This window comes from Anser anser, assembly GCF_964211835.1.
Source record: "Anser anser genome assembly, chromosome: 20".
In the NCBI taxonomy this organism is placed as follows: Eukaryota; Metazoa; Chordata; class Aves; order Anseriformes; family Anatidae; genus Anser; species Anser anser.
The window spans coordinates 12,033,843-12,047,818 of record NC_139741.1 but is presented as its reverse complement, the minus strand read 5'-3'; the positions used below and the strand labels follow the sequence as shown (position 1 = coordinate 12,047,818).

At 51.3% G+C, this 13,976-nt stretch overlaps 1 protein-coding gene across 2 annotated transcripts in view; it reads right to left on the bottom strand.

Moving 5' to 3' along the window:
• Positions 1 to 13,976, bottom strand: part of STX1A (syntaxin 1A) — a 105,459-nt gene that overhangs the window by 74,108 nt on the left and 17,375 nt on the right. For both annotated transcript variants that reach the window (XR_014574211.1, XM_083806209.1), the window contains exons 2-3: positions 5,263 to 5,340; positions 3,908 to 4,007 (exon numbers count right to left, since the gene is read on the bottom strand). Coding sequence is in view for 1 of the 2 variants with exons in the window: in XM_083806209.1 (XP_083662335.1) it covers positions 3,908 to 4,007; positions 5,263 to 5,340 (178 nt within the window). In the remaining variant the exon portion in view is untranslated. The remainder of the gene's footprint in view (positions 1 to 3,907; positions 4,008 to 5,262; positions 5,341 to 13,976) is intronic.

The following is a 13,976-nucleotide window of genomic DNA, read 5'->3' as shown; positions in this document are numbered from 1 at the left end:
GCCCCTTTATGTCGCCAAGCACAAACACCACAGCCCTGCCCATGCCAAACACCATGCACCGCCAGGCCTGAGCAGGGTGCAGCCAGGGCAGGGGAGGAACCAGCGAGGTGGCAGAGCAGGGGTGAGGGCAGCACAATGAGCAGCAGGGACACATCAATTTGCTTTCTGGGCGCAGAATGTGCCCAGACATCCATCCTTTGCCAGGTCCCTTGTTCCATGCCTGTTTTGCACCTCCACCTCCAAGGACTGATGAAGTCTGCAGTAGCTCTGATGTCCAGCCCCAGGGAAGCCAGGAAAAGCAGCAGCACAGAGGGCAGAGGAGTAAAGACAGCTCTGAGGACAGGAGAACAAAACCAAGCTTTTCACAGAAATCCCTGTGCCATTTTTCCTCTCACACTTTTTTTCCCAAAGGAGCATCACACAAGCCTGAAGCCTCCAACCTGTTGTATAACACAGCACAACAGCAGCTCGGGGTCTTCAGGGAAACCTCCCCTCTGCCCAGGCTGAACCAGGCACCAGCAGGAACATATGGCCCAGAAAAATGACTGCACAGTGGAGGCAGAAGTTAAGGGGCCACAGAAAGCAGCGCCAGGGGAGGGCAGCTCCAGCAAAAACCAACCACAGTCAGTAGCCTTCCTTCCTCCGGGCAATGCCCCAGCAGCATCTCCTCCACACAAAGCAGGCTTCCAGCTGTGACACCTTGCAAAAGGACCTGGTTGCAGAAGGACCTGGTGAGCCCCGAGGTTATACTGACAGTGAAAGCACAGAGCCTGTTCGGAGAAATCTAGCCAGAGCCTAGACATCAAGACAATCCAGAATTGCCTTTTTAGCACTGGATAGCTTTGCTTCATCATGTTAGACAGAGGTGAAAAACTACAATTAATCTCCTTGACCACCTGGAATATCCCTCTGCCAGAAGTAGTTATATTAGAAATTAGAGACCAAATAACTCGCAACTCCTCCAGCAGACAGAATCTGAACCAAGTCACATGGGAACTGCACCCTGGTGTCTGAAGCCACCACCTCGAGTTCACACAGCTTAAATCTATAAAAACAGAGGGTAAATGTACGTGCAACTGAACCTCCCCTTCTGTTCTTGTTGCAGATCAGTAATGGACCTGCTTCGAGGTTTGAAATATTTATCAGGTCTTCTGAAGTTTGCGGAGATGGGCTGAGCTGACAGGCTGAAAGACCTTCAGATTTGAAGATTTACGTTCCCGGAGGCGATTCATTCACCAAACAGCATCTATTATATAACAAAGCACTTGAGGAATCATGAGCATGGAAGCAAGGAGGAAAGCTGTGCACAGAGAAGATGAATGGCAGAGAAGTCCTTCCTGACTGCTCCAGAAAAACATCATTTAATTCCTCTCAATTTGGTGGCTTACTGTTCAAAGCCACCTCTTCTGGGAACCAGCCCAGACAAAGGACCAAAGCAGCAACAGCCTGCTTCTTCAAGCACCAGGAGTAGCAACAGATGCAGCAGCCCACTGAGAAGGATTTTAGGAACAGATTTAGCAGGAATTGATTCAAATCAGGAGAACAGCCCCTCTCCAATGAGGAATACAGCCCCTTGGCCGCTCCAAGGGCCTCTCCAAGCACATCCCAAGCCTGGATGTGAAGCTGCAGAACCACTGGCCATGCAGCGCAGAGCTGCTGAGCTGGGAGATGTTCCCCATCCCCCCCCAACCACTCTGCCCTGGGCATAAGCGTGCTGGAGCTGCAGGCGGGTGGGCTGCCACCTCACAGGAACGATGGCAAAGTGAGACAGATGCCCACCCACAGGGCACCAAAATAAGCACAGGCAGCAGTGGCAACGTGGATCCGAGAACAGTCTGTGCAGCCAGAAGAGAGATCAGCAGGAGGGAAGAGATGAGCCCTTCTACAGACACAAGGCTCGAGCCCAGCACCTCCAACCCAGCTCAGGGCAGGTGGGCACATCCAGGTCTCAGGCAGAGGCCTGGCCACCTGAGCCTTCTGCAAAAAGTAGAGCACATACAGCATAGCACTGAGGTCATGTTTGCCTAAGTACAGCCATTTAAGACACAGGTTTCACCTGTACCTTCTCGATGCACCACAGTATTACAGAAAACTGATTATTTAACAAGGTAGAAGCTCTCCTTTACTGCCCAAATTGCTTTTGGCATTATATACTGAATTTTCTGCAATACCAAGGCACAATAATGCCGTAAAACAAAACCAGAAGCACTCCCAATGTTCCTGGTTCTGGAAGTCACACCAATGTCACAGTATCTTGTTCGCTGCAGATCTCAGACTTTTAAATAGATTATACTTTCAGGCCATGAGTGCCCTTTGCAGCCTGAGATATGGCTCAGCCCTGGGCAGACGCCATGCTGATGCATGCTGTATGTGCCCAGCAGCTGGAAGCAAAGCAATGACATCTCTTTATGAAAACATCCAAACAGAAACACCACTAACGCCTACAGTGCAAGTGCAAAGCAAAGGAGCCTACAGGATGGGTGAGATACAGTCTGAGACACATGAATTGCCTTGAGAAATTCCATCACTTCCAGGCTGGGCCAAATTAAATTTAGCTGAGGAGCAGCTGCCAGTATAGGGGAGAGAGAGACGATTTAGGAAAGGCCAGGTTCTTCCATGCAATTAGTAATTTCAACTAATTTGAAGTAGGACTGGACATAAGAAAACGAGCATACAGACAACTTCCTGGGACCACTAGAAATAAGATGAATTTGGAAGGATGCAAGCAGACATGGAAATGCACTGGGAAAATAAAGAGAAGTGGATGGGATGAGGGTAGATGGCAAGACAGAGATCTGGTCCCCCAGCAGAGGGGTTCGCAGACACCAAAGGCTGGAAGGTCTCTGTATAAAGAAACGCCAGCTGCCCACACCAGCCAGCGTCTCCTACAACTGCCCCAGCATCTCTTCCCTAGTAATACACTCAGCCGGCAGCAAGTGCATTGCTTGCACCTGGAGACAGGGAGTTCACCACCAACAGCTCTAACTCCGGCAGAGTTAGAGCCCAGAGACAAATTTTGCCGCCTTATTAGTTCTTGACATCTATTCTTGGCAACAAAGCCCTTCTCAAGAACAAATGACTGGGGAGGAAAACAGCAATACGTTAGTAGGTCTGGAAGAGACAGACTCCATGGCCAGTCAGCAACAAAACGTCCTTCAGGATGGGTGGGACTCGGCCACAAGTGCACACCTGTGGGATCAAAGGCCCATACCATTTGTGGGTCATGCAGGCAGTGCTAGACTCCTGCTGCGAGCGATGCCTCCGCCGCTTGCCCTTCCCAAGCAGCCCCGGGGCTGGAAGTGCTGCTGGGAGCAGGAGGCAGCAGTGCTGCTCATCCCAGAGATCCTCCTGCAGCTTCCACTGCAGTTGTGACAGCCCAGAGGTCCAGCTCTGCCAGCAGTTATGTGTAACTGATACAGAAGGGAATGCAGAACAAGCGCTTTGTCTGGGCAGAGTAAGAAAACAACCACCTGGCTACAAAATTGTCATTTGCTATTTTCAGCCTCCACGCTGCCCTGTCCTTCAGGAAGTCTCCACCAGCCACTCTGAAACCTCACTTTCTCTCTCAAGGTCAGAAAGCCATCAGCAGTCCTTCCATCTCCTTTCCACATAGGCCCCATTCCTCCCTCATGTATTGGGTTTGCGTGGCAACATTTTGGTAGTGGGGGAGCTGCAGGGGCGGCTTCTGTGAGAAAAGTCCAGAAGCTGCCCTGTGTCCAGCCAGCTCCAAAAGGGACCCACTGCCAGCCAAAGCTGAGCCAATAAGCGAGGTTATGCCTCTGGGAGAGGCCAAGAGAGACAAGAGGATTTCTGCCCTTATCTATCTACCGTACAACCAGCACCGCCCAGAGCAGCCACACACAGGCCCAAGGCCTGCAGAGACACAAGCAGATCCCAGCTCACTCACTCTCATCAGGGTTGGGCGAAGCAAGAATGGCACTGTGCTTCCTCTTCACTTCCTCCACGTTCTCTGAGATTTTATCAATGAACCCTCGAATTTCTTCTACCTGTGGAGACAGAAAAGAACAAGAGAGGTATCCTGTGAGAGGCCTGGACTTTTGGAAAGGGGAATAATTATTAAACCCTATCCAAAAACAACCATGGCATGTCTGAACCACAGCAAACATCCTCCTGGACAAATATTTTCCAGCTGGATTCTTAAACTGTAGGACTGATGTGAAATCAGGCAACTTTCCATATCACAGCAACCAGCTTTGCAGTCAGAGCAAGGTAATATAGACTGTGTTTCCCATATTCTTTGTCATACACTGAGAATCTTGTAGGGTATACTTAAATGAGCATCAGATCTATGAATTTCCAGACTCAGCATCTCCAGCATGGAGTGTGTTGCTCAAGTTACATAAGCCAGGATTCTTCCCAGCTCAGTCACCCAGCTCCAAGGGCTGAGAAGTCTGTTTTGAGCCTCACCCCAAATAGAAGGGAAGCCAAACGATACTGTGCCTCTCCATACTGGCATTTTCCCTGCACTATAAGAAAACATGCCATCATCATGGAGACAGAGAACCTGTACTTGTGCCCTCTGCCTGCCAGGCTGCACACACTCCAACTCTATCTTTTTCTTCGACTCACACCACCACTTTGCTCATCTTCATCCATCTGCATGTCATATTTTCCATTCCACACTCCATTGCCTGCACAGATACATTTTTACACCCCCTACTCACATGTCATACTAAAGGTATGCTAAAAATCCGCATGCATATCTTACAGCCACCCACATGCCAGAAAACAACCTCGTGTTTGGTAATGAGAGGCACAAAATTACATCAGTCCCATGCAGAAATTTTTACTCTGCAGAGGTGCTTTCAGGAGAGATTTTTAGAAACTGTTTGATTTCATGACAGTCTAGAGGCATGCACACTGCAACAAGAAAGCCTCCAGTCTGTGTCCACAGGCTCCCACGCTACCACTTGGTGGTTAATTGGCTCAGCTGCCCTGTTGGTTTCTACAGGAGCAGGTGGAGCAGCAAAGCAGCCCTCGGGTTAGGTACAACACAACAAAACAGCCTCAGGTCTGTGTGGAAGCCTGGCTCCCACTAGTCACTGCTCTCAGTGTAAGCCCTGAAAACCCAGAGCCTGAGCACCAGCTGAGAGGCATCGATCAAGGCAGAACACCCATACCCTCACTCAACTGCTGCTTGCCTGCCATGGGAACCCATATCATAGACACACAGTCTGCTCCAGCATTTACAGAAAGTTTTGAACTGGCGTCAAAGCTGCACTGGAAAAACAAAACTCTCACCTGTTCAAAGAACTCATCCATGAAGCGGTCCCGGTCCACACTAACGGTGACTTCATCATCATCATCACTGTCCTTCGCCTGCAACAAGACAGAAAGAAGTATCAACAAGAGCTTCTTGCAAATCTTGCAGATCCATTTCAGGAGATTATCTTGGGTGCATCTTCCTCTTCACCTTTGCTCACTTGCTCCCGTGAGCTGGGACAAACACCAATGAGAGAGGCACTACCACATCAGAGCACTGTAGGGAGACCAGAAGAGTAGATAACATCCAGCTGCAGCAAAAACAGTACAGTAAAAAGCACTGCTGCAGCTGGCTGTCCCACCACTTGGCCTTCTGAGTCAAGCATGGAAGATTTACGATACCTACACATTTACAGCATACCTGAAGGGAGAACTTTATATGCTCACTGAGCTATTCTCAGCTGTGCATGAGCACAATGGCTCCACAAACAGCAGTGATGAGAAAACACAATGGATGTTAGAATGTAGGAAAGAAGGGATGGAACAGAAAATACATCAAAACTAGTAAAACCACAGCAGACAAGTGAGGGGGTGTCCTTGTCTGGAGCAGCATGTGTGTCACTGTCACCTCACATCCCAGGAAGGCAGAGAACACAAGCTTGCAGTGGGAAGAAAAATTAGTCTTGATGTCCTCTGTGTAAGGAGACATTTAAAAGATATCATCTAAAGCAGACAGATGACAGAGGGAAATGGAAAATAATTGGGTGGAAAAGTTTCTTCTTACTCTGTCTTCACTAGAGAGAAGCAACGGAGAAAATTTAAGATCATAAAATCATAGAATGGCCTGGGTTGAAAAGGACCTTAAAGATCATCTGGTTTCAACCCCTCTGCTCTGGGCAGGGTTGCCAACCACTAGAGCAGGCTGCCCAGCGTCGCATCCACCCTGGCCTTGAATGCCTCCGGGGATGGGGCATCCACAACCTCCCTGGGCAACCTGTTCCAGTGCCTCACCACCCCTGAGTGAAAAACTTTCTCCTAATTTCCAACCTAAATCTCCCCTGTCTTAGTTTAAAACCATCCTCCCTTGTCCTATCACTATCAACACATGTAAACAGTTCCCCCTCCCGTTTATACGCTCCCTTCAAGTGCTGGAAGGCCGCAATGAGGTCTCCCCGGAGCCTTCTCTTCTCCAAGCCAAACAAGCCCAGTTCTCTCAACCTTTCTGCAGAGGAGAGGTGCTCCAGCCCTCTGATCATCTTGGTGGCCCTCCTCTGGACCTGTTCCGAGAGCTCCACATCCTTCTTGTGCTGGGGGCCCCAGGTGGGGTCTCACAAGAGTAGAGGGGAACAATCACCTCCCTCTCCCTGTTGGCCACCCCTTTTTTACTGCAGCCCAGGACATACTTGGCCTTCCGGGCTGCAAGCGCGCACTGCTGGCTCATGTCCAGCTTCTCATTCATCAGGACCCCCAAGTCCTTCTCTGCAGGGCTGCTCTCAAGTTCTTATTCTCCCAGTCTATATAAATACCTGGGATTGCCCCAGCCCAAGTGCAACACCTTGCACTTGGCCTTGTTGAACCTCATGAGGTTATCATGGGCCCACTTCTCAAGCCTGTCCAGGTCCCTCTGGATGGCATCCCTTCCCTCTATTGTATCGACTGCACCGCTCAGCTTGGTGTCGTCTGCAAACTTGCTGAGGGTGCACTCGATTCATAGAATCATAGAAATCGACCGTCTGTGTCATTGATAAAGATATTAAAGAGCACCGGACCCAAGACCGACCCCTGAGGGACACTACTTGTGACTGGCCCCCACCCAGACATGGAACTGTTGACCACAACCCTTTGGCTGCGACCAGCCAACCAATTCTTTATCCACCTAAAACAGAGGACTGTCTTTATTCATCTAATAACTACCACACATTTTGTCAGCTGCTACCCAGGAGCTCAACACCCTTCGGCCACTCCACATCTGCAGAGATCTAACCAATACAGACAGTAGGGCTCTGGAGAATTCCTCTTACACTGAATAACGTCAGATGAACTGCCTATTTTTTCCCCCTAAAATCATCTTTTCAACCTAGGATGACTGATTTGGGTGGATACTTCTAGAGAAGGCCCCAGCTTTCACTCTTGCCACTGCTCATGGAACCTTTTGCTTTGGTAACCAGTTCATGAAAGGCATGTTCACAAACATAAAGATCTGAGAGCTACCAAGATTCATATGAAAAATCTCATCTTGACAAGTAAAAACAGGAATGTTGCAGCCCAAACCCAGTATTCACTCTGTGGGCACAAAGAAGTGTGTAGTATCCCCCAGGGCTCAGTACTGGGGCCAGTTTTGTTTAATATATTTATCAATGATCTGGACAAGGGGATTGCATTGGGTTTATGTGGCAAGGTTCTGATAGCAGAGGGCCTCTGTTAGAAGACTCCAGAAGCTGCCTTGTGTCCAGCCAGCTCCAAAAGGGACCCGCTGATGGCCAGAGTTGAGCCAGTGAGCAACATTGTGCCTCTGAGAGCAGATTTAAGGAAAAAAAAAAAAAACTGCTGCACAACAGCAGCTAGGAGAGAGAAGAGTGAGAAACACCCTGCAGACCCCAAGGTTGGTGAAGAAGGAGGGCAGGAGGTGCTCCGGGCTCACAGCAGCAGTTCCCCTGCAGCCTGGGAAGAGGCCCCTGGTGGAGCAGGCTGTCCCCCTGCAGCCCACGGGTCCCACACGGAGCAGATCTCCACGCTGCAGCCCGTGGAGGAGCCCCCGCTGGAGCAGGTGGATGTGGCCTGGAGGAGGCCGCGGCCTGTGGAGAGCCCCCGCAGGAGCAGGCCCCAGGCCAGAGCTGCAGCCATGGAGAGGAGCCCACGCAGGAGCAGGGGGTCTGGGGGGAGCTGCCGCCTGTGGGGGACCTGTGCTGGAGCAGTTTGCTCCTGACAGATGGCCCCCATGGTATGGAGCCATGTGGGAGCAGTTCTTGAAGAGCTGCTGCCTGTGGGCAGCCCCTGCAGGCTCAGTTCAGGAAGGACGGCATCCTGTGGGAGGGACCCCGCGTGGAGCAGGGGTAGAGAGTGACCGTGAAGGAACTTCGGAAACAAAGCATCAAGGACTGACCTCAGACCCCCCTTCCCCATTTCTCTGCATCACTCAGGGGAGAATGTAGAAGAGGGTGGATGGGGGGAAGGTGTTCTTAGTTTGTTTTGAGTTTCTTGCTGCTCTAATCTGTTAGTGATAGGTTATAAATTATATTAATCTCCCTATGCTGAGTCTGTTTTGCCTATGATAAGAATTGTTGAGTGATTTCCCAGTCTTTATCTCAACTCTTGAGCCCTTTACATCGTATTTTCTCCCCCATTTGCTTTGAGGAGGGGGAGTGAGAGAGCAGTTGTGGTAGAGTTCAGCTGCCCAGCTGCGTAAAACCATCCCCAGGAATCAAGTGCATCCTCAGTAAGCTTGCAGACAACACCAAGTTAGGCAGGAATGCTGACCTGCTCAAGGGTAGGAGGGGTCTGCAGTGGCACCTGGATAGGCTGGAATGATGGGCTAAGGCCAACAGTATGAGGTTCAATAAGGCCAAGTGCCAGGACCTGCACTTGGGGCACAACAACCCCATGCAACACTACAGGCTGGGGGAAGAGTGGATGGAAAGCTGTCTGGTGGAAAGGGACCTGGGGCTATCGGTTGATAGCCAGCTGAGTATGAGCCAGCAGTGTGCTCAGGTGGCCAAGAAGGCCAACAGCATCCTGGCTTGTATCAGAAATTGTGTGGCCACCAGGACTAGGGAAGCAACTGTCCCCCATGCTTTTCTCTGGTGAGGCCACATCTCAAATACAGTGTTCAGTTTTGGACCCCTCCCTAAAAGCAGGACTTTGAGATGCTGGATCATGTCCAAAGAAGGGCAAGGAAGCTGGTGAAGGGTCTAGAGAACAAATTTTATAAGAAGTAACTGAGGAAACTGGGGTTATCTAGCCTAGAGAAAAGGAGGCTCAGGGGAGACCTTATCACTCTACAATTACCTCAAAGCAGGTTGTAGCAAGGTAGTGACTGGTCTCTTCTCCCAAGCAACAAGTGACAGGACAAGAAGAAATGGCCTCCAGTTGCACCACAGGAGGTTTAGGTTAGATATTAGGAAAAAATTTTTCACCCAATGACTACAAGCCAGTCACCCTCACCTCAATCCCTGGAAAAGTGATGAAACAGCTAATCCTGGAAACCATTTTCAGGCACATGAAGGAGAAGAAAATCATCAGGAGTAGTGAGCATGGATTCACAAAGGGGTAGTCATGCCTGACGAACCTGATAAGCTTCTATAATGAAACGACCAGCCTGACGTATGATGGAAGAGCAGTGGATATTGTCTATCTAGACTTTAGGAAGGCCTTTCACACTCCTCCATTAGATCCTCAAGTGTCTATGTTGATGTATGGGCTGGAAGGACAAACAACGAGGTGGGTTGAAAACTGGCTGAATGGCCAGGCACAAAAGGTAGTGATCAGTGGCACAAAGTCTAGCTGGTGGCCAGTAACTACCAGCGTACTCCCAGGGGTCCATACTGGGTCCAGTCTTGTTTGACATCTTCATTAACAGTCTCAGTAATGGAGGAGAGTGTACCCTCAGCAAATTTGCAGATGACACTGAACTGGGAGAAGTGGCAGATACACCAGAGGACCGTGCTGCCATCCAGAGGGACCTGGCCAGGCTGGAGAAATGGGTGACAGGAACCTCCTGCAGTTCAGCAAGGAGAAGCGCAGAGTCCTGCCCCTGGGGAGGAACAAGCCCAGACCCCGGGACAGGCTGGGGCACCCAGCTGGAAAGCAGCCTGGCAGAGAAGGCCCTGGGGGTCCTGGTGGGCACCAAGCTGACCGCGAGCCAGCAGCGTGCCCTTGGGCAAAGAAGGCTGATGGTGTCCTGGGCTGCATTAGCCAAAGTGCTGCCAGCGGGTGGAGGGAGGCGATCCTTCCCCTCCACTCAATGTTGCACCTAGAGACCTGTGTCCAGTTCTGAGTCCCCCAGGACAAGTGAGACATGGAACTACTGGACAGAGTCCTGTGAAGGGCCACAAAGATAATTAAGGGACTGAAGCACCTGTGCTATAAGGAGACACTGAGAGAGCTGGGACTGTGCAGCCTGAAGAAGAGCAGGCTCAGGGGGACCTCATCAATGTCCACAAATACCTGAAGGGACGGTGCAAAGAGGACTGAGCCAGGCTCCTTTCAGTGGTGCCCAGTGCCAGGACAAGAGGCAATGTGCACAAACTGGAACACAAGAGGTTCCCTCTGAGCATCAGGAAACACTTTATTCTGCGAGTCATCAAGCACTGGCACAGGCTGCCCAGAGAAGTTGTGGAGTCTCCCTCCTTGGAGATCTTCAAAAGCCACCTGGACACGGTCCTGTGCAACCTGCTCTGGGTGGCAGACCTAGGTTGGACCAAATGATTTCCCGAGGTTCCTTCCAGCCTCAACCAGCCTGTGATTCCATTTCCTGAAGCCTGGAATTCAAGAGCTGTTCACCTGGACTCCAACACCTCCTTCCTGCAGCAGTCAGAGCTGGGCCCTTATGCCCCAGGCTCGGCAGGCACAAGTTGCCTGCACAGTCAGCTAGATTTTGATGGAGCTGGGCAAGATTAAGCTGAGGATGAGCACCTAGAGCTCACTCTTGCTTTGACATGGACTCTTCCCTGTGCTGCTGCTTTGCTGTAAAAATACACCATTGTGCTAGAAGTATGGACCCAGAGAGCAAGGTCTACAGCCTGCTGCCTGCACGTGCTCTGGCTACCGGGCAAGCCTTTACCCACCTTGACTTGGTGAGAGCCCGGAAGCCCCCACACAAGGTAATGCCCTTTGCAACAAGCAGTATCCAGCTTCTTCCCTGAAGTTTTTCCACTTTCAAAATTCAATAGTTCGCTCCTGCACCAGGGAGTAGAGGTCTGTGCAAACCTCCTCCACTCCACGCGCTAAGACATTGCTGTTCCCAGCACTGTGCAAGTGGTCACAGCTCCCCATGGAGCCAGGTGCACCCAAGCCTGCGCAGCCAAAGAGAGTGCCAAAAAGCATCAGGCCCTGCTCCACGTGACAGAAGACAATCCTGATAGCACCAAGGGGCACATGATGCCAAGCATGGAGCTGGGGCTCCCTGGGGACACACTCCCAGGGTTGCTACAGAGCTGAGGCCACGGCCGGTGCCACGCTTTCTGCCTCAGATTTGGCTGCCATACAGGACCTGTTTGGTTCCCACAATGGAGGGCAGCTGCCCTCCTCCCGACCCATCAGCAGCACCACTTGTGCCCCAGCACAGGATTGGCTTGCAGGAGAAGCTAGCCCAGCTCCCTTGGAGGTGAGGGAAGAAGGCTCCAGCAGCCAGAGCAGCAGTGCAGCATGGGGGCTACATCCAGCAGCGACCACGCAGCCCTGGGTCCAGAAGCAGGATTTGGGCATGGGCTCTATGATACCCCAATGCCACCAAGCAGCCAGACCACAACCACCTACACTGAGCACCTCTGAGCAGGATTGGCACCGGCACCCTCTCCTCCCCCCAGCCCTCTTCTATTGCTGCTCCAACCTCACCCCAAACCCTCATTAGTAAACTAAAGGGTACCACCCTCAAGCTTCCCAGCTCCATCACCGATTGTATTATTCATTCATTTGATGCTCCAAGCAAGGCCAGCACAGCCCTTGCAGCTGTACGCCAAGGTCTGCAGACCTGCTGCAGCCCTGGGGAATGGCCACCCTGAGACCTCAGCCTCAGCTAGCCCCTGCCTTGCCACTGCTTGAAAACCAAAAATGGAAAAATGCAAACAAAAAGATAAACACGTTTTCCTTTTTCAAATACCATCCATGCCCAGCGGCAGCCTCTCAAGAGCCCTTCCACCTCCATGCACTGTGCAGTCACCTCCTCCCTAGTGACGTGCACCCAGAACAATGCCTACATTTGCTCCCTGAGATGCGCAGTCATTTCCCTGGCCCCGCAGCAACCCTGTGAGCTGGCAGGTACCACCTGCACTCAGGCTCCCCACACATGAGCAGGAGGGCTCACAACTGAGGAGGTTAAAAAGCATTATCTCCTAAAGCTATCAAAATCCTTTGGACCCGTGTTTGCATTTTGGTTTACATGTGACTAGAAATCCTGCTTGGTTTGTGCCATGCTTCATTTTCAGCATCGACTGTCTGCCTTTAATTAAGACAGACTGCGCTGCCAGCACAGCCGGCTGCTGGGGGAATCCAGAGCCCAACACACAGGCAGTGGCAGTCTCATACCCTTTACTCCTACACAGACCAAGGGTCAGCTTGTCAGAAGATCTGCATCCGGGCACACAAAAACGAGTGCATTTTCTGCCTTCTTTGTGCTGGTGTCATCCTAAGCAGCGCAAATGGTCATAAGCTCCCATCTACGCTCTCCCCAGGGATCTCAGAAATACAAAATGCAACCAGATCCAGAGGACACAAGCACCAAGTGGCAGAAAACACACCCCTGGTCAGGAAACCCAGCCTCCAGTGCCAACACCGCCCCAGGCTCGTGGCAGTCTCCTTCCCACCACGCTGCCCAGACTCTCCCGCCAGCAAGGTCATCTCTGTTGGCCACTGCAGCCAGCAGCAAGATAGTCTCAGCACAGAGGATTTCATCTATGGGGTTTCTTCCTCATTAACTCGGTGCAGTTGTTATGCTGATGGACAGTTTTTTGTGGAGCTTTCTCACAGTAAATAGGGTTGTTACTCCAGTTAACCTCCTGCACCGTTCAGCCCCTTCCTTCCCCAGTCCTACCACTCCTTTTCTATGCTCCTTCCAGCTGGGCTGGGTCTTTCCACCTCCATGCCACAAAGCACCCAGTTGCTTTTTACCATGGGGCTGGCTCATCCCTGCACCTCCCAGTGCACAGCCTGCTGGCCCTCCGCACCGTGATGTGCCACCACCACAGTTAGTTGTCCTGCCTGGAGATTTCCCTCGCAGCATGGGGGTCACATGCTGCAGCCCAGACTCAGTGCACAGCACCCGAAGGCTCTGCATACTGGGCAGCTTTGTCAGATGCCATGTGTCCTGTCCACAGCCTGTCCACTCCCAAGCATACCCAATGCACCCACCATCCGTCCAGAGCACCCACCCTTCCAGGGCCATCAGGACATGTATGTTGGGGAGCAGGAGCAGGCTTCTACAGATCCGCACAGGGAAATCCATCTCCCTCACAGCTTCTTCTGAACCCTTCCGCATTTTTTTGTTTTCATTCCAAGAGTATCTTAATTTTCAGGAATTTTTAGCCCTTTACCAAAGCCTGTAAGGAAAGCATTCCCTATCATTAATTTTAAATGCAGACTTTCAATGTGACCACACAGGCTACAGGGTACTAACAGAGGAGGAAACACTGAAGGTTAACGTGCCTCCTGCCTAGATGCCCATTTCCTCATTGCCGCTAGCCCATCTCTTCCATATCTGGAATGGTCCTGGCTCATTGCACACAGGAGGCCACGTCCCTGCCTGTTCTCATCACGCCCTGCTGATCATTGGATCCTGCCATTTGTTAGGCCCATAAATCCTGGACGAAAGCAACACACAACCCAAAGAGAGGGCTTCTGGCAAAGCCACGCACAGCCTTGTTAAAGGCCCTTCTATTTTCAAATCACCTTTTCCCCTCCTGCACCACACTGTTGATGCATACGCAGCATGACGGTGGTTATTTAGGCCAGGTGCTGCCCTACTGCGCACATGGAAAGTGGCACAAAAGCCCGGCTGGGGGCCCTGCAAAGAGGAAATTACAAGGATGGAGCCTGATGGC